The following is a 23,481-nucleotide window of genomic DNA, read 5'->3' on the forward strand; positions in this document are numbered from 1 at the left end:
TTTCTAGGAGGAAAAGCCATATTTTAGGGTAAAAACTCCAGATTTAAGGGGAAAAAACCCAGGTTGAAAGGGAATAACAGGGATGTCTGGGAGAAAAAGCCACATTTAAGGGGAAATACCCCAGATTTAATGGGAAAAACAGGGATTTCTGGGAGAAAACCCCAGATTTAAGGGGAAAAACAGGGATTTCTAGGGGAAAAAGCCATATTTAATGTGAAAAACCCCAGAATTAAGGGGAAAAACAGGGATTTCTGTGAGAAAAGCCCAGATTTAATGTAAAAACAGGGATTTCTTGGGAGAAAAAACCATATTTCAGGAGAAAAACCCAAGATTATTGGGAATAAACAGGGATTTCTGGCAGAAAAAAGCCAATTTTAAGGGGAAAAATCCCTGATTTAATGGGAGAAACAGGGATTTCTGTGAGAAAAAGCCATATTTAAGGGGAAAAAACCCAGATTTAATAGGAATAACAGGGATTTCTAGCAGAAAAAGCCATATGTAAGTGGAAAACCCCATATTTAAGGAGGAAAAGAGGGATTTTTTGGGAGAAAAAAAGCATATTTAAGGGGAAAAGCCCCCGGTGTAATGGGAAAAACAGGGATTTCTGTGAGCAAACCCCAGATTTAAGGGGAAAAAGCCCAGATTGAATGGAAAACCAGGGATTTATGGCAGAAGAAGCCATGTTTAAGGGCGAAAACTGCAGATTTATGGGGCAAAACAAGGATTTCTGTGAGAAAAGCCCAGATGTAATGGAAAAACAGAGATTTCTAGGAGAAAAAGCCATATTTAAGGAGGAATACCCCAGATTTAATGGGAATAACAGGGATTTCTTTGAGATAACCCCAGATTTAATGGGAAAACAGGGCTTTCTAGGGGAACAAGCCATATATAATGGGAAAAACCCCAAATTTAAAAGGAAAAACAGGGATTTCTGGCACAAAAAGCCACATTTAAGGGTAAAAACCCCAGATTTAATGGGAAAAATAGGAATTTCTGTGAGAAAAGCCCAGATGTAATGGAAAAACAGGGATTTCTAGGAGGAAAAGCTATATTTTAGGGTAAAAACCCCAGATTTAATAGAAAAAAAACAGGGATTTCTGTGAGAAAACCCCTGTTTTATGGGGAAAAACAGGGATTTCTAGGTGGAAAAGCCACATTGAAGTGTAAAAACCCCAGATTGCAAGGGAAAACCAGGGATTTCTAGCAGAAAAAGCCATATTTAAGGGGAAAAAAAACCCAGATTTCTAGGGCAAACCAGGGATTTCTGTCTGAAAAAGCCATATTTAAGGGGAAAAGCCCCAGATTTAATACGAAAAAAGGGATTTCTTGCAGGAAATGCCATATTTAATGGAAAAGCAGGGATTCCTTGTAGAAAAAGCCATATTTCAGGGGAAAAACCACAGATTGAAGGAGAAAAACAGGGTTTTCTGTCAGAAAAAGCCATATTGAAGGGAAAAACCCCACATTTAAAAGGAAAAAACGGGGATTTCTGGCAGAAAAAGCCATATTGAAGGGTAAAAACTCCAGATGAAGGGGGAAATACAGGGATTTCTGTGAGAAAAGCCCACATTTAAGGGGAAATACCCCAGATTTAAGGGGAAAAACAGGGATTTATAGGGGAAAAAGCCATATGTAAGTGGAAAAACCCCATATTTCAGGGGAAAAGAGGGATTTTTTGGGAGAAAAAAGCATATTTAAGGGGAAAAGCCGCCGGTGTAATGGGAAAAACAGGGATTTCTGTGAGCAAACCCCAGATTTAAGGGGAAAAAGCCCAGATTGAATGGAAAACCAGGGATTTCTGGCAGAAGAAGCCATGTTTAAGGGCGAAAACTGCAGATTTATGGGGCAAAACAAGGATTTCTGTGAGAAAAGCCCAGATGTAATGGAAAAACAGGGATTTTGGGGAGAAAAAGCCATATTTAAGGGGAAAAACCTCAAATTTAAGGGGAAAAACAGGGATTTCTGGCAGAAAAAAAGCCAATTTTAAGGGGAAAAACCCCAGATTTAATGGGAATAACAGGGATTTCTGTGAGAAAAGCCCAGATTTAATGGAAAAACAGGGATTTTTTGGGAGAAAAAACCATATTTCAGGAGAAAAACCCAAGATTATTGGGAATAAACAGGGATTTCTGGCAGAAAAAAAGCCAATTTTAAGGGGAAAAACCCCTGATTTAATGGGAGAAACAGGGATTTCTGTGAGAAAAAGCCACATTTAAGGGGAAATACCCCAGATATTGTTGGAAAAAGAGAGATTTCTAGCAGAAAAAGGCGTATTTAAGGGGAAAAAAACCTAGATTTAAAGGGGAAACCAGGGATTTCTGTCTGAAAATGCCATATTTATGGGGAAAAAACCCAGATTTAAGGGGAATAACAGGGATTTCTAGCAGAAAAAGCCATATGTAAGTGGAAAAACCCCATATTTCAGGGGAAAAGAGGGATTTTTTGGGAGAAAAAAGCATATTTAAGGGGAAAAGCCACCGGTGTAATGGGAAAAACAGGGATTTCTGTGAGCAAACCCCAGATTTAAGGGGAAAAAGCCCAGATTGAATGGAAAACCAGGGATTTCTGGCAGAAGAAGCCATGGTTAAGGGCGAAAACTGCAGATTTATGGGGCAAAACAAGGATTTCTGTGAGAAAAGCCCAGATGTAATGGAAAAACAGGGATTTTGGGGAGAAAAAGCCATATTTAAGGGGAAAAACCTCAAATTTAAGGGGAAAAAAAGGGATTTCTGGCAGAAAAAAAGCCAATTTTAAGGGTAAAAACCCCAGATTTAATGGGAAAAACAGGGGTTTCTTTGAGATAACCCCAGATTTAATGGAAAAACAGACATTTCTAGGGGAACAAGCCATATATAATGGGAAAAACCCCAAATTTAAAGGGAAAAACAGGGATTTCTGGCAGAAAAAGTCACATTTAAGGGTAAAAACCCCAGATTAAAGATGAAAAACAGGGATTTCTGGCAGAAAAAGCCAATTTTAAGGGGAAAAACCCCAGATTTAATGGGAATAACAGGGATTTCTGTGAGAAAACCCCAGATGTAATGGAAAAACAGACATTTCTAGGGGAACAAGCCATATATAATGGGAAAAACCCCAAATTTAAAGGGAAAAACAGGGATTTCTGGCACAAAAAGCCACATTTAAGGGTAAAAACCCCAGATTAAAGATGAAAAACAGGGATTTCTGGCAGAAAAAGCCATATTTAAGGGGAAAAACCCCAGATTTAATGGGAAAAATAGGAATTCCTGTGAGAAAATCCCAGATGTAATGGAAAAACAGGGATTTCTAGGAGGAAAAGCCATATTTTAGGGTAAAAACCCCAGATTTAATAGAAAAAAAGAGGGATTTCTAGGAGAAAACCCCTGTTTTATGGGGAAAAACAGGGATTTCTAGGTGGAAAAGCCATATTGAAGGGTAAAACCCCTAGATTGCAAGGGAAAACCAAGGGTTTATAGGAGAAAAAGCCGCATTTAAGGGGAAATACCCCAGATATTGTTGGAAAAAGAGAGATTTCTAGCAGAAAAAGCCGTATTTAAGGGGAAAAAAACCCAGATTTCTAGGGGAAACCAGGGATTTCTGGCAGAAAATGCCATATTTAAGGGGAAAAAACCCAGATTTATGGGGAATAACAGGGATTTCTAGCAGAAAAAGCCATATGTAAGTGGAAAAACCCCATATTTCAGGGGAAAAGAGGGATTTTTTGGGAGAAAAAAGCATATTTAAGGGGAAAAGCCGCCGGTGTAATGGGAAAAACAGGGATATCTGTGAGCAAACCCCAGATTTAAGGGGAAAAAGCCCAGATTGAATGGAAAACCAGGGATTTATGGCAGAAGAAGCCATGGTTAAGGGCGAAAACTGCAGATTTATGGGGCAAAACAAGGATTTCTGTGAGAAAAGCCCAGATGTAATGGAAAAACAGGGATTTTGGGGAGAAAAATCACAGAATCACAGAATCATCCGGGTTGGAAGGGACCCCAAGGATCATGTAGTTCCAACCCCCCTGCCTAGCAGGGCCACCAAACATCCACATTCAGATCAGGTTGCCCAGGACCCCGTCCAACCTGGCCTTGAACACGTCCAAGGACGGGGCATCCACAACCTCCCTGGGCAGCCCGTTCCAGGGCCCAACCACTCTCCTAGTAAAGAACTTCCCCCTAACATCCAACCTAAATCTTCCCTCCTTCAACTTAAAACCATTTCCCCTAGTCCTGCTGTTGTCAGCCCTTTTGAAGAGTTTACTCCCCTCCTGGGTGTAGGTTCCCTTCAGGTATTGATAGGCTGCCATGAGGTCACCCCGCAGCCTTCTCTTCTCCAGGCTGAACAAGCCCAACTCCCTCAGCCTGTCCTCATAGGGGAGCTGCTCCAGCCCCCTGATCATCTTAGTCGCCCTCCTCTGGACCCTTTCCAAAATCTCCATGTCTTTCTTGTACTGAGGGCTCCACACCTGGACACAGGACTCCAGATGGGGCCTCACAAGAGCCGAGTAGAGAGGGACAATCACCTCCCTGTCCCTGCTGGCCACCCCTCTCCTGATGGAGCCCAGGATCCCATTTGCCTTTCGAGCTGCCAGAGCGCACTGCTGGCTCATGTTCAGTCTCTCGTCCATCAGGACCCCCAGGTCCTTCTCTGCCGAGCTGCTCTCAAGGACCGCTCCTCCCAGCCTGTACAGGTGCCTGGGGTTCTTCCGGCCCAAATGCAAAACCCTGCACTTTGCCGTGTTGAACCTCATCAGGTTCACCCGAGCCCAGCCCTCCAGCCTGTCGAGGTCCCTCTGAATGGCATCCCTTCCTTCCACCGTATCAACCGCACCACTCAGCTTGGTGTCGTCAGCAAACTTGCTGAGGGTGCACTCAATTCCCTCATCGATGTCATTAATAAAGATGTTAAAGAGCACCGGTCCCAAGACAGACCCTTGGGGGACACCGCTTGTTACCGGCCTCCACCTGGACACAGAGCCATTGACCACCACCCTCTGTCTGCGGCCTTTCAACCAATTGCTTATCCATCGGGTCGTCCACCCATCAAATCCACTTCCCTCCAATTTGGAGATGAGGATGTGGTGGGGGACCATGTCAAAGGCCTTGCTCAGGTCCAGGTAAATGACATCGGTCGCCTTCCCTTCGTCCACCAATGCCGTCACTCCATCATAGAAGGCCACAAGATGAGTTAGGCATGACCTTCCTTTGGTGAAGCCGTGCTGGCTGTCTCGGATCACATGCTCATTCTTTATGTGACCGAGCATGTTGTCCAGGAGGATCTGTTCCATGATCTTCCCAGGCACGGAGGTGAGACTCACCGGCCTGTAGTTCCCCGGGTCCTCCCTGCTCCCCTTCTTGTATATGGGAGTGACGTGACCCTTCCTCCAGTTGTCCGGGACCTCACCTGACAGCCACGACTTCTCAAATATGATGGAGAGCGGCTCGGCAACCACCTCAGCCAGCTCCTTCAGGACCCTGGGATAAAAAGCCATACTTAAGGGGAAAAGCCCCAGATTTAATGAGAAAACCAGGATTTTCTTGCAGAAAAAGCCATATTTAAGGGTAAAAACACCAGATTTAAGGGGAAAAACAGGGATTTCTGGCAGAAAAAGCCATTTTATGGGGAAAAACTCCAGATTTAATGGGAATAATAGGGATTTCTTTGAGAAAACCCCAGATTTAATGGGAAAACAGGGCTTTCTAGGAGGAAAAGCCATATTTTAGGGTAAAAACTCCAGATTTAAGGGGAAAAAACCCAGGTTGAAAGGGAATAACAGGGATTTCTAGGAGAAAAAGCCACATTTAAGGGGAAATACCCCAGATTTAATGGGAAAAACAGGGATTTCTGGCAGAAAAAGCCATATTTTAGGGGAAAAACAGGGATTTCTAGGGGAAAAAGCCATATTTAATGTGAAAAACCCCAGAATTAAGGGGAAAAACAGGGATTTCTGTGAGAAAAGCCCAGATTTAATGGAAAAACAGGGATTTCTTGGAGAAAAAACCATATTTCAGGAGAAAAACCCAAGATTATTGGGAATAAACAGGGATTTCTGGCAGAAAAAAAGCCAATTTTAAGGGGAAAAACCCCTGATTTAATGGGAGAAACAGGGATTTCTGTGAGAAAAAGCCACATTTAAGGGGAAATACCCCAGATATTGTTGGAAAAACAGGGATGTCTAGCAGAAAAAGCCGTATTTAAGGGGGAAAAAACCTAGATTTAAAGGGGAAACCAGGGATTTCTGTCTGAAAATGCCATATTTATGGGGAAAAAACCCAGATTTAAGGGGAATAACAGGGATTTCTAGCAGAAAAAGCCATATGTAAGTGGAAAAACCCCATATTTCAGGGGAAAAGAGGGATTTTTTGGGAGAAAAAAGCATATTTAAGGGGAAAAGCCGCCGGTGTAATGGGAAAAACAGGGATTTCTGTGAGCAAACCCCAGATTTAAGGGGAAAAAGCCCAGATTGAATGGAAAACCAGGTATTTCTGGCAGAAGAAGCCATGGTTAAGGGCGAAAACTGCAGATTTATGGGGCAAAACAAGGATTTCTGTGAGAAAAGCCCAGATGTAATGGAAAAACAGGGATTTTGGGGAGAAAAAGCCATATTTAAGGGGAAAAACCTCAAATTTAAGGGGAAAAACAGGGATTTCTAGGGGAAAAAGCCATATTTTAGGGTAAAAACCCGAAATTTAAGGGGGAAAACAGGAATTTCTAGGGGAAAAAGCCATATTTAAGGGTAAAAACCCCAGATTTAATGGGAAAAACAGGGGTTTCTTTGAGATAACCCCAGATTTAATGGAAAAACAGACATTTCTAGGGGAACAAGCCATATACAATGGGAAAAACCCCAAATTTGAAGGGAAAAACAGGGATTTCTCTGAGAAAAAGCCACATTTAAGGGGAAAAACCCCAGATATTGTTGGAAAAAGAGAGATTTCTAGAAGAAAAAGCCGTATGTAAGGGAAAAAAAAAACAGATTTCTAGGGGAAACCAGGGATTTCTGTCTGAAAAAGCCATATTTTAGGGGAAAAACCCCAGATTTAAAGGGAGAAATAGGGATTTCTGTGAGAGAAAGCCCAGATGTAGTGGAAAAACAGGGATTTCTAGGTGGAAAAGCCATATTGAAGGGTAAAACCCCCAGATTGCAAGGGAAAACCAGGGATTTCTAGGAGAAAAAGCCACATTTAAGGGGAAATACCCCAGATATTGTTGGAAAAAGAGAGATTTCTAGCAGAAAAAGCCGTATTTAAGGGGAAAAAAACCCAGATTTAAAGGGGAAACCAGGGATTTCTGGCAGAGAAATGGGACAGAGAGTTTTGGGAGAAAACCCCTGATTTAATGAAAAGAACAGGGATTTCCGTGAGAAAACACCAGAATTAAGGGGAAAAACCCCTCATTTAAAAGGAAAAACAGTGATTTCTGGAAGAAAAAGCCATATTTAAGGGCAAAAACCCCAGATTGAATTGTAAAACCAGGATTTTCTGGCAGAACAAGCCATATTTAAGGGTAAAAAAAGGGATTTCTTGCTGAAAAAGCCATATTTAAGGAGAAATACCCCAGATAGAATGGGAGAAACAGGAATTTCTGTGAGAAAAGCGTTTCCAGCGTTTCCATGCTGCTCTTGCCCAGTGGTGGCCTTTCAGCCAAAGGCCAGAGTGGGGGGAGGGAGAGGGAGATTGTAAGACTGCCATCAGTCAGGAGCCCGGCACGTTTCTGCCTGCTTGGCTCATGCTGTTGTGTGGGTCCCCGCGAAGCATCGGTGAGCCAGGGTGGCCCCGTGTGTGTGCCAGCATTGTGCGCGGATGTGGAATGGAGTGAGAGTGATTGTAATGAAAATGCAGCTGGCCGTATTTCTGGTAGGGAATGGTTGAATCCGCAGCCGTGAGGCGCAAGAGGAGGCGCTGGATGCTAAGGTGGAAAGCGGAGCTTGTGTGTGCCAGGAGGCAGGCGTGGTGAGGTGCGCTTTGGAGCCTGCTGTTGTTGGCGCTGGGCTCGGGAGGCCCCTGAACATGGCGCTGTGTGCTGCGTGTGCCAGCCCCAAGAGATTCCCGTGTGGAAGAAGGGAGAGGATGAAGGAGGCCGAGGGCCCTTTTCTCGGGGCCGGCTCCTCTGTGGCCTCTTGCTTGCCGGAGAGAAGGGCTGCCCGCTGGGCACAGGGAGCGCCTTCTAGCTGCCGTCCCGTGCCCTGTCCTGCAGCCCCCTCCTCATGCTATGTGGAACGCCATTGCCAGCAGTGCGGCTGCCATTTTAGAACCTTCGCCGCATCACAGCCGTCACCTTGGTCACCGCTGCCCCGGCCAACGCACTCGCCTCTGTGAGCTCTGGCAGCCATGTCAGGAGCAAAGAGAGCGAGGGGCGAAGCTTGCCCTATTTCCCATCGGAAGGGAGAGCTGGGGGCCCCAGTAGCGAAGAGGAGGAGGGGGGCCGCCTTGACCATCAAGCGGAGGAGGAAGGAGAAGAGAGTCCGTTTCCATCGCGCCTGGACCAGCGCTGTGACCACCTCCGTGGAGCCCATGGAGGTGGATCCACCTCCGGATGAGCCCATGGAGGTGGATCCACCTCCGGATGAGCCCATGGAGGTGGATCCGCCTGCGGCACAGCTGGCCTGGCACCACACCACCGTGCCAGGCCCCGCATGGGCGCCGTCACAGCTCCACCGCCATCGCTGGTCCAGGCGCTCGGCTCCTTACCCGCTGCGCGGCCCCCGCCCCCAGCATTAGCTGGGTGGCATGAGTTACCATCTGCTCCTCCTCTGGAGCCAATTCTGCGGGCCCCCAGCTCCATCTTCACCCTGTTAAGTCCCCGTCCCTGGTTTACTTGTTGATTTTAGTGTTAAGTTTAGTGTTAGTGTTAGGATTAGGTTATTGTTCACGTTTTAGTGTTAGGAGTAGGTTCTTGTTCATGTTTGAGAGTTAGGAGTAGGTTCTTGTTCATGTTTGAGAGTTAGGCATAGGTTCCTGTTCTTCTGTTAGAGTTAGGCATAGGTTCCTTGTAGTCTTTTAGTGTTAGGCATAGGTTCCTGTTCATACTTGACAGTTAGGGGTCGATTGCTCCTGTTGGGTGGCAGTGAGCAGCGCTCACTCGGTAAGCACACGCCTGATTGATGATGCGAAGACATGAGTGCGAGTGCCGTGAGCACGGAGGCCCGATGGCATCTTGGATGGATTGAATTTGCAGCTTGTGACTTTTGTGTTGCAGACCGTCGAGGAGCAGAGTGTGAGTGGCTGCGCCGTTGCGTTGGGCCTCAGGAGAACAGTGTGTGAGTGTGTCTCGAGCATCGTGCGTGGCCGTTGCCAGGTAGGTGTGCCTTCCTTTGCAGTAAGCAGTGCTTAGGCGTGAGCCCAGCTCATGCCCCTGTCCTCAGCAGATGGGCTTTCTGCGTGCTTTATTGCTGTGCTTGGTGCCGTCCGGCACAGCAGCAGCAAGGCCGTGAAGACGTACGTAGCCAGGTAGATGCAAATGCGCAGCTGATGGTAGGAATACTCTTGTTGTTGGTGTTCATGAGACAGTGGTCGTGCGTGTGCGATCAAGCTCAGGGAGAAGTTGAATCTTGCCTGTTCAGCTCTGGCTGAAATGCAAGTTTGGCGTCCCTCCTTGTGGTTGGGTCGGAAGACCAAGGCTATCTTGAGAGCACGTCTGTGAGTCAGGCTGGGAGTTTTTGCTAGCAGGAAGTCACAGCGTCGGAGCGCACGAATGGAATGATGGCTCTCGTTTGCCCCTTGTAGAAAGCAGCCTCCTGGAGAGCAGCAGAGCAGCAGGCTGTCTGCGCTATGGCCGCTGAAGTGCGTTTCTCGCCCCCTGAGGTCCCTGAGCCCACGCTGATGGAGAACGTGCTGCGCTCCGGCCTCTTGTTTGGAGCCGTTTTCCAGCTGGTGTGCGTGTGGGCCATAACCCTGCCAGTTGCCAAGTGCCCAGAGACAGTAAGTAGCGCTCTGTTTGATAGAGGTTGATAGAAATGCTGAGGCAATGGGCTGGGAGGGAAGCAGCTGGAGCCGTTGCCTACGGTAGCGCGCCGCGGCATTGCTGAGGGTGCGGCAGTTTGTTGTGTGCTTCCTTGGGCGTGCGTGCTGTTCGTGGTGGCACGCAAGGAGCCTGGAGGTGCAAGCTCATCTTATCGTGGTGCTGCTGCTGCTGCCTCTGTGGGCTGTGAGTGGCAGGCAGGGCGTCCCCCTGTGCAGGGACTGCCTTGCAGGCAAGGCCTGTAGACTGTAGGTGACGTGGGATTTTTGGGCACAAGACAGAGGTGGAGTTTCTGTTGTGCCCTGATGTCAGGAAGGCAATGTGCAGCACTGGCACCCAGAGCTGCCCAGTCAGGTGACTTGAGCTCCCAAAGCGAGCTGTGGGGCAATTGTCAGAAAGTTCCCTGACTTGACTGTTGGTGAATTGATTCGTGTAGGACTGGGACGGCTTGGAGTCTAAGACTTGGGAGACGGTGAAGAAACCAAAGGCAAGTGCTGCACAGCTAAGCAAGAAAGCCAAGAAGGAAAGCCAAAAGAAACGGTGAGGGCTTGAGCGCTAAGCCTCCAAGGCCAAAGGAAGCAGCTGGAATGCTGGCTGAGAGGTGCTCCAAAGGCAGCGCACTGTCCGTCTGGTTTTGTGGCGTGGCCGTGCTTTCCCTTGCCCGGACATTGGAGAGGAACTGAGGAAGCTGGAAGGGCTTCTGATGCGCGACCAAGAAATCGGACTTTGCCTGTGCGGGATTTCATGTGTGGCAAGAGCTGGGGACGCTGCATTCCTTCAGGGTCCTTCAGCTCGATAGCTGTTTCAGAATGTTGATGATGAGGTGAACTTAGCGCATGTCGCTGGTCCTGAGCGGTATGCAGCCTATTTTATTGTCTGTTGACGTATCTACAGAATGCAACCCAAGTCCCTTAGTTTAAAATAAAAGGGAAAGAAAGCTTTTAGACCTGGTGCTGCCTCTTTCAGTAGCTGGTCCAAACATGCCTGGCTTGGGCTGGCAGTGGCAGGGCGATGAACGGGCCGGCTTCACGTCCCTCCCTGGCGATGGAGCTGCTTTTCCCGCGTTTCCATGCTGGTCTTGCCCAGCGGTGGCCTTTCAGCCAAAGCGTAAGTGCGAGCGAAGCGTGTGAGCATCAGCTTGCTCTGTGAGGCGTGAGAGAAAGAAAAGGAGAGGAAGCAGCGCGCGAGGAAGCCAGGTGTCCCTGCACTCAGCCCCTTGAGCTCGTCCCTCCAGCTTCCCTGGTGGCTTTTTCAGCCTTGTGTAGCACTGACTGTTCCTGCTTGCCCTGGGCAGGCCAGCTGCAGCTGTGGGCAGCCGTGGCCTGCACGTCAGGCTGCCGTTGAGCCGCGAGGAGTTCAAGTGCGGGTGGGCTGGTGTGAAGAGCAGCGCTGGGAGTGGGGCAGGAGGAGAGGGCAGCGGGAGGGCTGCAGGTGAGCGCGCCTCGGGCCCAGAGCTCAGGCGTGAGCCGGGAGGGCAGCGAGCCGTGCTGCGCTGCTTCAGCTGCAGTGGCTTGGAGCGCGTCATGGGCAGCGGCGCGTGTGGAGCGTCTGGGTGCTGCGAGGGCACCTTGGTGAGCCGGAGCCCGAGAGAGGAGAGGAGAGCAGAGGAGAGCAGAGGCCGCACGTCAAGAGTGTCTGCCTGCCATTTTGGCTTGGCGCGTCGGCGTCTTCCTCCATCCACGAAGGAGCCTGCACGGTGCACTGGGTCCAGCGTGCTACACGGCACTGCCTTCTGCTGCCTGCCTGCCTGCCTGGCCGCCTGCCTGCTGCACTGCTGGAGAGGAAAGAGCGGATTGTCGGGCTGCGTGCAGCCAAGGAGCTGGCTGCAAAGGAGGGAAAGGGAGTATTGAGGAGCGGTTAGTGCGTGTTAGGTTTGGGTGTGGATGCAGCGGGGGCCGAGTCACCTCCATCAGCTGCTGGGGGCTGGGGCCGAGCCCGGTGCGTGGGGCTGCGCTGCGGGCAGGAGGGCTGCGGGGCTGGGGCAGTGGTGTGGGTGCAGCACCTGGGGCCGTGAGAGGGCGTGCAGCAGGGAGGGCGTTGGGCCCGAGCCGCGCTCGTGTTTGTGGCAGCACAGGGGCTGCAGGGGATGGCAGGAGCGCAGAGCAGAGCGGGGAGAGCCGGGCTGTATGAAGGCCAGGGCATGAAGTCTTCCCTTGGCAGCTACGGAGCTGCTGGGCTTTTCCCCCAAGTCTTCAGACTGTGGGGTGATAAGGCTCCGCAGCAAAGCCAGCCGGGCCCTCCTGATACCTAGGAAAGGGCAAAACAAATCAGAGTCTTTCAAGAGCACAAAGCAGTGAAGCACAGCACAAGCCATTTATTGCCTGCGTAGGTGATCTTCTCCAGGCATGTCCATTGGAGATGTGCAGACTGCGTGTGGACAGAAAGCAAACGGAAGGCAGGGGAGGGGCGGGGAGGGGAGGGGATGGGTGGGGAGGAGAAGAAAGTAAGAAATGAAAGGAAAGAAAAAGGGAAATGTGAAGGGGAAGAGAGAAAGAGAAAAGGAAAGGAAGAGAAAAGAGAAGCAAGGCAAAGAAAAGCAAGGCAAAGGAAAGCAAAAGGGGGAAAAGGGAAAAGGCAGAAAAGGAGAAGAAGACAAGTCGCATGCCGCCGGCGCCACCCGAGGGGAATCCGGCAGCGGCCCCCCCCAGCTGCCCCTCCCCCTCGTCCAGGCCCCGGGCCGCCCCCAGGCCGGCCTTAGCAACGTGACGCCGCAGGCGGTTGGTAGGGCCGGGGCAGGAAGTGCTTGGTGCCGGCGGAGAGCACTTCCGGGGCAGCGCGGCATGGCGGCGCCGGGCCGGTGAGCGGGGCCGGGAGGAGCGGGCTGTGTGCTGGGAGCGGGGTCGGGCCTGGGTGCGGGGGCATGGAGGGGCGCTCGGGGGAGGAGCTGGCGGTGCTGCCGGCACGCAGAGGCGATGCGTGCGGCGCCGGCGAGTGGTGCGGGGTCGGGGGGCAGCTTCCTGTGAGGGAAGGCCGTGCGAGTGCGGAGCTTTGTTGGTGTTTGGGGTGTGCGAAGGAGGAGGCCCCGTAGGGCCTGGTTGTAGGCAGCAAAGCCCGGGCGGGCGGTGGAGCAAGGCGCCCGGGTGCTGTGTTGGCCGGAGGGTGCGGAGCTGGAAGAAGGTTTGTGAAGATGTGCTTGCTGTGGACGTCCCTTCTTGGGCCGAGCCAGGGCTGCCGTTGTGTGTGATTGTGTTTGTTGCTTGGGAGAAGTGCTGCCTTAGGAGAGTGGGGGGAGGGAGAGGGAGATTGTAAGACTGCCATCAGTCAGGAGCCCGGCACGTTTCTGCCTGCTTGGCTCATGCTGTTGTGTGGGTCCCCGCGAAGCATCGGTGAGCCAGGGTGGCCCCGTGTGTGTGCCAGCATTGTGCGCGGATGTGGAATGGAGTGAGAGTGATTGTAATGAAAATGCAGCTGGCCGTATTTCTGGTAGGGAATGGTTGAATCCGCAGGCGTGAGGCGCAAGAGGAGGCGCTGGATGCTAAGGTGGAAAGCGGAGCTTGTGTGTGCCAGGAGGCAGGCGTGGTGAGGTGCGCTTTGGAGCCTGCTGTTGTTGGCGCTGGGCTCGGGAGGCCCCTGAACATGGCGCTGTGTGCTGCGTGTGCCAGCCCCAAGAGATTCCCGTGTGGAAGAAGGGAGAGGATGAAGGAGGCCGAGGGCCCTTTTCTCGGGGCCGGCTCCTCTGTGGCCTCTTGCTTGCCGGAGAGAAGGGCTGCCCGCTGGGCACAGGGAGCGCCTTCTAGCTGCCGTCCCGTGCCCTGTCCTGCAGCCCCCTCCTCATGCTATGTGGAACGCCATTGCCAGCAGTGCGGCTGCCATTTTAGAACCTTCGCCGCATCACAGCCGTCACCTTGGTCACCGCTGCCCCGGCCAACGCACTCGCCTCTGTGAGCTCTGGCAGCCATGTCAGGAGCAAAGAGAGCGAGGGGCGAAGCTTGCCCTATTTCCCATCGGAAGGGAGAGCTGGGGGCCCCAGTAGCGAAGAGGAGGAGGGGGGCCGCCTTGACCATCAAGCGGAGGAGGAAGGAGAAGAGAGTCCGTTTCCATCGCGCCTGGACCAGCGCTGTGACCACCTCCGTGGAGCCCATGGAGGTGGATCCACCTCCGGATGAGCCCATGGAGGTGGATCCACCTCCGGATGAGCCCATGGAGGTGGATCCGCCTGCGGCACAGCTGGCCTGGCACCACACCACCGTGCCAGGCCCCGCATGGGCGCCGTCACAGCTCCACCGCCATCGCTGGTCCAGGCGCTCGGCTCCTTACCCGCTGCGCGGCCCCCGCCCCCAGCATTAGCTGGGTGGCATGAGTTACCATCTGCTCCTCCTCTGGAGCCAATTCTGCGGGCCCCCAGCTCCATCTTCACCCTGTTAAGTCCCCGTCCCTGGTTTACTTGTTGATTTTAGTGTTAAGTTTAGTGTTAGTGTTAGGATTAGGTTATTGTTCACGTTTTAGTGTTAGGAGTAGGTTCTTGTTCATGTTTGAGAGTTAGGCATAGGTTCCTGTTCTTCTGTTAGAGTTAGGCATAGGTTCCTTGTAGTCTTTTAGTGTTAGGCATAGGTTCCTGTTCATACTTGACAGTTAGGGGTCGATTGCTCCTGTTGGGTGGCAGTGAGCAGCGCTCACTCGGTAAGCACACGCCTGATTGATGATGCGAAGACATGAGTGCGAGTGCCGTGAGCACGGAGGCCCGATGGCATCTTGGATGGATTGAATTTGCAGCTTGTGACTTTTGTGTTGCAGACCGTCGAGGAGCAGAGTGTGAGTGGCTGCGCCGTTGCGTTGGGCCTCAGGAGAACAGTGTGTGAGTGTGTCTCGAGCATCGTGCGTGGCCGTTGCCAGGTAGGTGTGCCTTCCTTTGCAGTAAGCAGTGCTTAGGCGTGAGCCCAGCTCATGCCCCTGTCCTCAGCAGATGGGCTTTCTGCGTGCTTTATTGCTGTGCTTGGTGCCGTCCGGCACAGCAGCAGCAAGGCCGTGAAGACGTACGTAGCCAGGTAGATGCAAATGCGCAGCTGATGGTAGGAATACTCTTGTTGTTGGTGTTCATGAGACAGTGGTCGTGCGTGTGCGATCAAGCTCAGGGAGAAGTTGAATCTTGCCTGTTCAGCTCTGGCTGAAATGCAAGTTTGGCGTCCCTCCTTGTGGTTGGGTCGGAAGACCAAGGCTATCTTGAGAGCACGTCTGTGAGTCAGGCTGGGAGTTTTTGCTAGCAGGAAGTCACAGCGTCGGAGCGCACGAATGGAATGATGGCTCTCGTTTGCCCCTTGTAGAAAGCAGCCTCCTGGAGAGCAGCAGAGCAGCAGGCTGTCTGCGCTATGGCCGCTGAAGTGCGTTTCTCGCCCCCTGAGGTCCCTGAGCCCACGCTGATGGAGAACGTGCTGCGCTCCGGCCTCTTGTTTGGAGCCGTTTTCCAGCTGGTGTGCGTGTGGGCCATAACCCTGCCAGTTCCCAAGTGCCCAGAGACAGTAAGTAGCGCTCTGTTTGATAGAGGTTGATAGAAATGCTGAGGCAATGGGCTGGGAGGGAAGCAGCTGGAGCCGTTGCCTACGGTAGCGCGCCGCGGCATTGCTGAGGGTGCGGCAGTTTGTTGTGTGCTTCCTTGGGCGTGCGTGCTGTTCGTGGTGGCACGCAAGGAGCCTGGAGGTGCAAGCTCATCTTATCGTGGTGCTGCTGCTGCTGCCTCTGTGGGCTGTGAGTGGCAGGCAGGGCGTCCCCCTGTGCAGGGACTGCCTTGCAGGCAAGGCCTGTAGACTGTAGGTGACGTGGGATTTTTGGGCACAAGACAGAGGTGGAGTTTCTGTTGTGCCCTGATGTCAGGAAGGCAATGTGCAGCACTGGCACCCAGAGCTGCCCAGTCAGGTGACTTGAGCTCCCAAAGCGAGCTGTGGGGCAATTGTCAGAAAGTTCCCTGACTTGACTGTTGGTGAATTAATTCGTGTAGGACTGGGACGGCTTGGAGTCTAAGACTTGGGAGACGGTGAAGAAACCAAAGGCAAGTGCTGCACAGCTAAGCAAGAAAGCCAAGAAGGAAAGCCAAAAGAAACGGTGAGGGCTTGAGCGCTAAGCCTCCAAGGCCAAAGGAAGCAGCTGGAATGCTGGCTGAGAGGTGCTCCAAAGGCAGCGCACTGTCCGTCTGGTTTTGTGGCGTGGCCGTGCTTTCCCTTGCCCGGACATTGGAGAGGAACTGAGGAAGCTGGAAGGGCTTCTGATGCGCGACCAAGAAATCGGACTTTGCCTGTGCGGGATTTCATGTGTGGCAAGAGCTGGGGACGCTGCATTCCTTCAGGGTCCTTCAGCTCGATAGCTGTTTCAGAATGTTGATGATGAGGTGAACTTAGCGCGTGTCGCTGGTCCTGAGCGGTATGCAGCCTATTTTATTGTCTGTTGACGTATCTACAGAATGCAACCCAAATCCCTTAGTTTAAAATAAAAGGGAAAGAAAGCTTTTAGACCTGGTGCTGCCTCTTTCAGTAGCTGGTCCAAACATGCCTGGCTTGGGCTGGCAGTGGCAGGGCGATGAACGGGCCGGCTTCACGTCCCTCCCTGGCGATGGAGCTGCTTTTCCCGCGTTTCCATGCTGGTCTTGCCCAGCGGTGGCCTTTCAGCCAAAGCGTAAGTGCGAGCGAAGCGTGTGAGCATCAGCTTGCTCTGTGAGGCGTGAGAGAAAGAAAAGGAGAGGAAGCAGCGCGCGAGGAAGCCAGGTGTCCCTGCACTCAGCCCCTTGAGCTCGTCCCTCCAGCTTCCCTGGTGGCTTTTTCAGCCTTGTGTAGCACTGACTGTTCCTGCTTGCCCTGGGAAGGCCAGCTGCAGCTGCGGGCAGCCGTGGCCTGCACGTCAGGCTGCCGTTGAGCCGCGAGGAGTTCAAGTGCGGGTGGGCTGGTGTGAAGAGCAGCGCTGGGAGTGGGGCAGGAGGAGAGGGCAGCGGGAGGGCTGCAGGTGAGCGCGCCTCGGGCCCAGAGCTCAGGCGTGAGCCGGGAGGGCAGCGAGCCGTACTGCGCTGCTTCAGCTGCAGTGGCTTGGAGCGCGTCATGGGCAGCGGCGCGTGTGGAGCGTCTGGGTGCTGCGAGGGCACCTTGGTGAGCCGGAGCCTGAGAGAGGAGAGGAGAGCAGAGGAGAGCAGAGGCCGCACGTCAAGAGTGTCTGCCTGCCATTTTGGCTTGGCGCGTCGGCGTCTTCCTCCATCCACGAAGGAGCCTGCACGGTGCACTGGGTCCAGCGTGCTACACGGCACTGCCTTCTGCTGCCTGCCTGCCTGCCTGCCTGCCTGGCCGCCTGCCTGCTGCACTGCTGGAGAGGAAAGAGCGGATTGTCGGGCTGCGTGCAGCCAAGGAGCTGGCTGCAAAGGAGGGAAAGGGAGTATTGAGGAGCGGTTAGTGCGTGTTAGGTTTGGGTGTGGATGCAGCGGGGGCCGAGTCACCTCCATCAGCTGCTGGGGGCTGGGGCCGAGCCCGGTGCGTGGGGCTGCGCTGCGGGCAGGAGGGCTGCGGGGCTGGGGCAGTGGTGTGGGTGCAGCACCTGGGGCCGTGAGAGGGCGTGCAGCAGGGAGGGCGTTGGGCCCGAGCCGCACTCGTGTTTGTGGCAGCACAGGGGCTGCAGGGGATGGCAGGAGCGCAGAGCAGAGCGGGGAGAGCCGGGCTGTATGAAGGCCAGGGCATGAAGTCTTCCCTTGGCAGCTACGGAGCTGCTGGGCTTTTCCCCCAAGTCTTCAGACTGTGGGGTGATAAGGCTCCGCAGCAAAGCCAGCCGGGCCCTCCTGATACCTAGGAAAGGGCAAAACAAATCAGAGTCTTTCAAGAGCACAAAGCAGTGAAGCACAGCACAAGCCATTTATTGCCTGCGTAGGTGATCTTCTCCAGGCATGTCCATTGGAGATGTGCAGACTGCGTGTGGACAGAAAGCAAACGGAAGGCAGGGGAGGGGCGGGGAGGGGAGGGGATGGGTGGGGAGGAGAAGAAAGTAAGAAATGAAAGGAAAGAAAAAGGGAAATGTGAAGGGGAAGAGAGAAAGAGAAAAGGAAAGGAAGAGAAAAGAGAAGCAAGGCAAAGAAAAGCAAGGCAAAGGAAAGCAAAAGGGGGAAAAGGGAAAAGGCAGAAAAGGAGAAGAAGACAAGTCGCATGCCGCCGGCGCCACCCGAGGGGAATCCGGCAGCGGCCCCCCCCAGCTGCCCCTCCCCCTCGTCCAGGCCCCGGGCCGCCCCCAGGCCGGCCTTAGCAACGTGACGCCGCAGGCGGTTGGTAGGGCCGGGGCAGGAAGTGCTTGGTGCCGGCGGAGAGCACTTCCGGGGCAGCGCGGCATGGCGGCGCCGGGCCGGTGAGCGGGGCCGGGAGGAGCGGGCTGTGTGCTGGGAGCGGGGTCGGGCCTGGGTGCGGGGGCATGGAGGGGCGCTCGGGGGAGGAGCTGGCGGTGCTGCCGGCACGCAGAGGCGATGCGTGCGGCGCCGGCGAGTGGTGCGGGGTCGGGGGGCAGCTTCCTGTGAGGGAAGGCCGTGCGAGTGCGGAGCTTTGTTGGTGTTTGGGGTGTGCGAAGGAGGAGGCCCCGTAGGGCCTGGTTGTAGGCAGCAAAGCCCGGGCGGGCGGTGGAGCAAGGCGCCCGGGTGCTGTGTTGGCCGGAGGGTGCGGAGCTGGAAGAAGGTTTGTGAAGATGTGCTTGCTGTGGACGTCCCTTCTTGGGCCGAGCCAGGGCTGCCGTTGTGTGTGATTGTGTTTGTTGCTTGGGAGAAGTGCTGCCTTAGGAGAGTGGGGGGAGGGAGAGGGAGATTGTAAGACTGCCATCAGTCAGGAGCCCGGCACGTTTCTGCCTGCTTGGCTCATGCTGTTGTGTGGGTCCCCGCGAAGCATCGGTGAGCCAGGGTGGCCCCGTGTGTGTGCCAGCATTGTGCGCGGATGTGGAATGGAGTGAGAGTGATTGTAATGAAAATGCAGCTGGCCGTATTTCTGGTAGGGAATGGTTGAATCCGCAGGCGTGAGGCGCAAGAGGAGGCGCTGGATGCTAAGGTGGAAAGCGGAGCTTGTGTGTGCCAGGAGGCAGGCGTGGTGAGGTGCGCTTTGGAGCCTGCTGTTGTTGGCGCTGGGCTCGGGAGGCCCCTGAACATGGCGCTGTGTGCTGCGTGTGCCAGCCCCAAGAGATTCCCGTGTGGAAGAAGGGAGAGGATGAAGGAGGCCGAGGGCCCTTTTCTCGGGGCCGGCTCCTCTGTGGCCTCTTGCTTGCCGGAGAGAAGGGCTGCCCGCTGGGCACAGGGAGCGCCTTCTAGCTGCCGTCCCGTGCCCTGTCCTGCAGCCCCCTCCTCATGCTATGTGGAACGCCATTGCCAGCAGTGCGGCTGCCATTTTAGAACCTTCGCCGCATCACAGCCGTCACCTTGGTCACCGCTGCCCCGGCCAACGCACTCGCCTCTGTGAGCTCTGGCAGCCATGTCAGGAGCAAAGAGAGCGAGGGGCGAAGCTTGCCCTATTTCCCATCGGAAGGGAGAGCTGGGGGCCCCAGTAGCGAAGAGGAGGAGGGGGGCCGCCTTGACCATCAAGCGGAGGAGGAAGGAGAAGAGAGTCCGTTTCCATCGCGCCTGGACCAGCGCTGTGACCACCTCCGTGGAGCCCATGGAGGTGGATCCACCTCCGGATGAGCCCATGGAGGTGGATCCACCTCCGGATGAGCCCATGGAGGTGGATCCGCCTGCGGCACAGCTGGCCTGGCACCACACCACCGTGCCAGGCCCCGCATGGGCGCCGTCACAGCTCCACCGCCATCGCTGGTCCAGGCGCTCGGCTCCTTACCCGCTGCGCGGCCCCCGCCCCCAGCATTAGCTGGGTGGCATGAGTTACCATCTGCTCCTCCTCTGGAGCCAATTCTGCGGGCCCCCAGCTCCATCTTCACCCTGTTAAGTCCCCGTCCCTGGTTTACTTGTTGATTTTAGTGTTAAGTTTAGTGTTAGTGTTAGGATTAGGTTATTGTTCACGTTTTAGTGTTAGGAGTAGGTTCTTGTTCATGTTTGAGAGTTAGGAGTAGGTTCTTGTTCATGTTTGAGAGTTAGGCATAGGTTCCTGTTCTTCTGTTAGAGTTAGGCATAGGTTCCTTGTAGTCTTTTAGTGTTAGGCATAGGTTCCTGTTCATACTTGACAGTTAGGGGTCGATTGCTCCTGTTGGGTGGCAGTGAGCAGCGCTCACTCGGTAAGCACACGCCTGATTGATGATGCGAAGACATGAGTGCGAGTGCCGTGAGCACGGAGGCCCGATGGCATCTTGGATGGATTGAATTTGCAGCTTGTGACTTTTGTGTTGCAGACCGTCGAGGAGCAGAGTGTGAGTGGCTGCGCCGTTGCGTTGGGCCTCAGGAGAACAGTGTGTGAGTGTGTCTCGAGCATCGTGCGTGGCCGTTGCCAGGTAGGTGTGCCTTCCTTTGCAGTAAGCAGTGCTTAGGCGTGAGCCCAGCTCATGCCCCTGTCCTCAGCAGATGGGCTTTCTGCGTGCTTTATTGCTGTGCTTGGTGCCGTCCGGCACAGCAGCAGCAAGGCCGTGAAGACGTACGTAGCCAGGTAGATGCAAATGCGCAGCTGATGGTAGGAATACTCTTGTTGTTGGTGTTCATGAGACAGTGGTCGTGCGTGTGCGATCAAGCTCAGGGAGAAGTTGAATCTTGCCTGTTCAGCTCTGGCTGAAATGCAAGTTTGGCGTCCCTCCTTGTGGTTGGGTCGGAAGACCAAGGCTATCTTGAGAGCACGTCTGTGAGTCAGGCTGGGAGTTTTTGCTAGCAGGAAGTCACAGCGTCGGAGCGCACGAATGGAATGATGGCTCTCGTTTGCCCCTTGTAGAAAGCAGCCTCCTGGAGAGCAGCAGAGCAGCAGGCTGTCTGCGCTATGGCCGCTGAAGTGCGTTTCTCGCCCCCTGAGGTCCCTGAGCCCACGCTGATGGAGAACGTGCTGCGCTCCGGCCTCTTCTTTGGAGCCGTTTTCCAGCTTGTGTGCGTGTGGGCCATAACCCTGCCAGTTCCCAAGTGCCCAGAGACAGTAAGTAGCGCTCTGTTTGATAGAGGTTGATAGAAATGCTGAGGCAATGGGCTGGGAGGGAAGCAGCTGGAGCCGTTGCCTACGGTAGCGCGCCGCGGCATTGCTGAGGGTGCGGCAGTTTGTTGTGTGCTTCCTTGGGCGTGCGTGCTGTTCGTGGTGGCACGCAAGGAGCCTGGAGGTGCAAGCTCATCTTATCGTGGTGCTGCTGCTGCTGCCTCTGTGGGCTGTGAGTGGCAGGCAGGGCGTCCCCCTGTGCAGGGACTGCCTTGCAGGCAAGGCCTGTAGACTGTAGGTGACGTGGGATTTTTGGGCACAAGACAGAGGTGGAGTTTCTGTTGTGCCCTGATGTCAGGAAGGCAATGTGCAGCACTGGCACCCAGAGCTGCCCAGTCAGGTGACTTGAGCTCCCAAAGCGAGCTGTGGGGCAATTGTCAGAAAGTTCCCTGACTTGACTGTTGGTGAATTGATTCGTGTAGGACTGGGACGGCTTGGAGTCTAAGACTTGGGAGACGGTGAAGAAACCAAAGGCAAGTGCTGCACAGCTAAGCAAGAAAGCCAAGAAGGAAAGCCAAAAGAAACGGTGAGGGCTTGAGCGCTAAGCCTCCAAGGCCAAAGGAAGCAGCTGGAATGCTGGCTGAGAGGTGCTCCAAAGGCAGCGCACTGTCCGTCTGGTTTTGTGGCGTGGCCGTGCTTTCCCTTGCCCGGACATTGGAGAGGAACTGAGGAAGCTGGAAGGGCTTCTGATGCGCGACCAAGAAATCGGACTTTGCCTGTGCGGGATTTCATGTGTGGCAAGAGCTGGGGACGCTGCATTCCTTCAGGGTCCTTCAGCTCGATAGCTGTTTCAGAATGTTGATGATGAGGTGAACTTAGCGCATGTCGCTGGTCCTGAGCGGTATCCAGCCTATTTTATTGTCTGTTGACGTATCTACAGAATGCAACCCAAATCCCTTAGTTTAAAATAAAAGGGAAAGAAAGCTTTTAGACCTGGTGCTGCCTCTTTCAGTAGCTGGTCCAAACATGCCTGGCTTGGGCTGGCAGTGGCAGGGCGATGAACGGGCCGGCTTCACGTCCCTCCCTGGCAATGGAGCTGCTTTTCCCGCGTTTCCATGCTGGTCTTGCCCAGTGGTGGCCTTTCAGCCAAAGCGTAAGTGCGAGCGAAGCGTGTGAGCATCAGCTTGCTCTGTGAGGCGTGAGAGAAAGAAAAGGAGAGGAAGCAGCGCGCGAGGAAGCCAGGTGTCCCTGCACTCAGCCCCTTGAGCTCGTCCCTCCAGCTTCCCTGGTGGCTTTTTCAGCCTTGTGTAGCACTGACTGTTCCTGCTTGCCCTGGGAAGGCCAGCTGCAGCTGCGGGCAGCCGTGGCCTGCACGTCAGGCTGCCGTTGAGCCGCGAGGAGTTCAAGTGCGGGTGGGCTGGTGTGAAGAGCAGCGCTGGGAGTGGGGCAGGAGGAGAGGGCAGCGGGAGGGCTGCAGGTGAGCGCGCCTCGGGCCCAGAGCTCAGGCGTGAGCCGGGAGGGCAGCGAGCCGTACTGCGCTGCTTCAGCTGCAGTGGCTTGGAGCGCGTCATGGGCAGCGGCGCGTGTGGAGCGTCTGGGTGCTGCGAGGGCACCTTGGTGAGCCAGAGCCCGAGAGAGGAGAGGAGAGCAGAGGAGAGCAGAGGCCGCACGTCAAGAGTGTCTGCCTGCCATTTTGGCTTGGCGCGTCGGCGTCTTCCTCCATCCACGAAGGAGCCTGCACGGTGCACTGGGTCCAGCGTGCTACACGGCACTGCCTTCTGCTGCCTGCCTGCCTGCCTGCCTGCCTGGCCGCCTGCCTGCTGCACTGCTGGAGAGGAAAGAGCGGATTGTCGGGCTGCGTGCAGCCAAGGAGCTGGCTGCAAAGGAGGGAAAGGGAGTATTGAGGAGCGGTTAGTGCGTGTTAGGTTTGGGTGTGGATGCAGCGGGGGCCGAGTCACCTCCATCAGCTGCTGGGGGCTGGGGCCGAGCCCGGTGCGTGGGGCTGCGCTGCGGGCAGGAGGGCTGCGGGGCTGGGGCAGTGGTGTGGGTGCAGCACCTGGGGCCGTGAGAGGGCGTGCAGCAGGGAGGGCGTTGGGCCCGAGCCGCGCTCGTGTTTGTGGCAGCACAGGGGCTGCAGGGGATGGCAGGAGCGCAGAGCAGAGCGGGGAGAGCCGGGCTGTATGAAGGCCAGGGCATGAAGTCTTCCCTTGGCAGCTACGGAGCTGCTGGGCTTTTCCCCCAAGTCTTCAGACTGTGGGGTGATAAGGCTCCGCAGCAAAGCCAGCCGGGCCCTCCTGATACCTAGGAAAGGGCAAAACAAATCAGAGTCTTTCAAGAGCACAAAGCAGTGAAGCACAGCACAAGCCATTTATTGCCTGCGTAGGTGATCTTCTCCAGGCATGTCCATTGGAGATGTGCAGACTGCGTGTGGACAGAAAGCAAACGGAAGGCAGGGGAGGGGCGGGGAGGGGAGGGGATGGGTGGGGAGGAGAAGAAAGTAAGAAATGAAAGGAAAGAAAAAGGGAAATGTGAAGGGGAAGAGAGAAAGAGAAAAGGA

The 23,481-nt window shown here is 54.2% G+C and overlaps 1 protein-coding gene across 3 annotated transcripts in view; it reads left to right on the forward strand.

Annotated features, from left to right (window-relative positions):
• The window catches only part of LOC125702693 (uncharacterized), a 166,647-nt gene that overhangs the window by 137,284 nt on the left and 5,882 nt on the right, over positions 1-23,481 (forward strand). For 2 of the 3 annotated variants that reach the window (XM_048966304.1, XM_048966305.1), the window contains exons 18-22: positions 9,178-9,276; positions 9,705-9,899; positions 14,674-14,772; positions 20,209-20,307; positions 20,736-20,930. In XM_048966304.1, coding sequence (XP_048822261.1) covers positions 9,178-9,276; positions 9,705-9,899; positions 14,674-14,772; positions 20,209-20,307; positions 20,736-20,930 — 687 coding nt within the window. Of the gene's footprint in view, positions 1-9,177; positions 9,277-9,704; positions 9,900-14,673; positions 14,773-20,208; positions 20,308-20,735; positions 20,931-21,406; positions 21,915-23,481 lie in introns of those variants that run through there. The other variant, XM_048966303.1, reaches the window with a different exon arrangement.

This window comes from Lagopus muta, chromosome 19, assembly GCF_023343835.1.
Source record: "Lagopus muta isolate bLagMut1 chromosome 19, bLagMut1 primary, whole genome shotgun sequence".
NCBI classification, from domain to species: Eukaryota; Metazoa; Chordata; class Aves; order Galliformes; family Phasianidae; genus Lagopus; species Lagopus muta.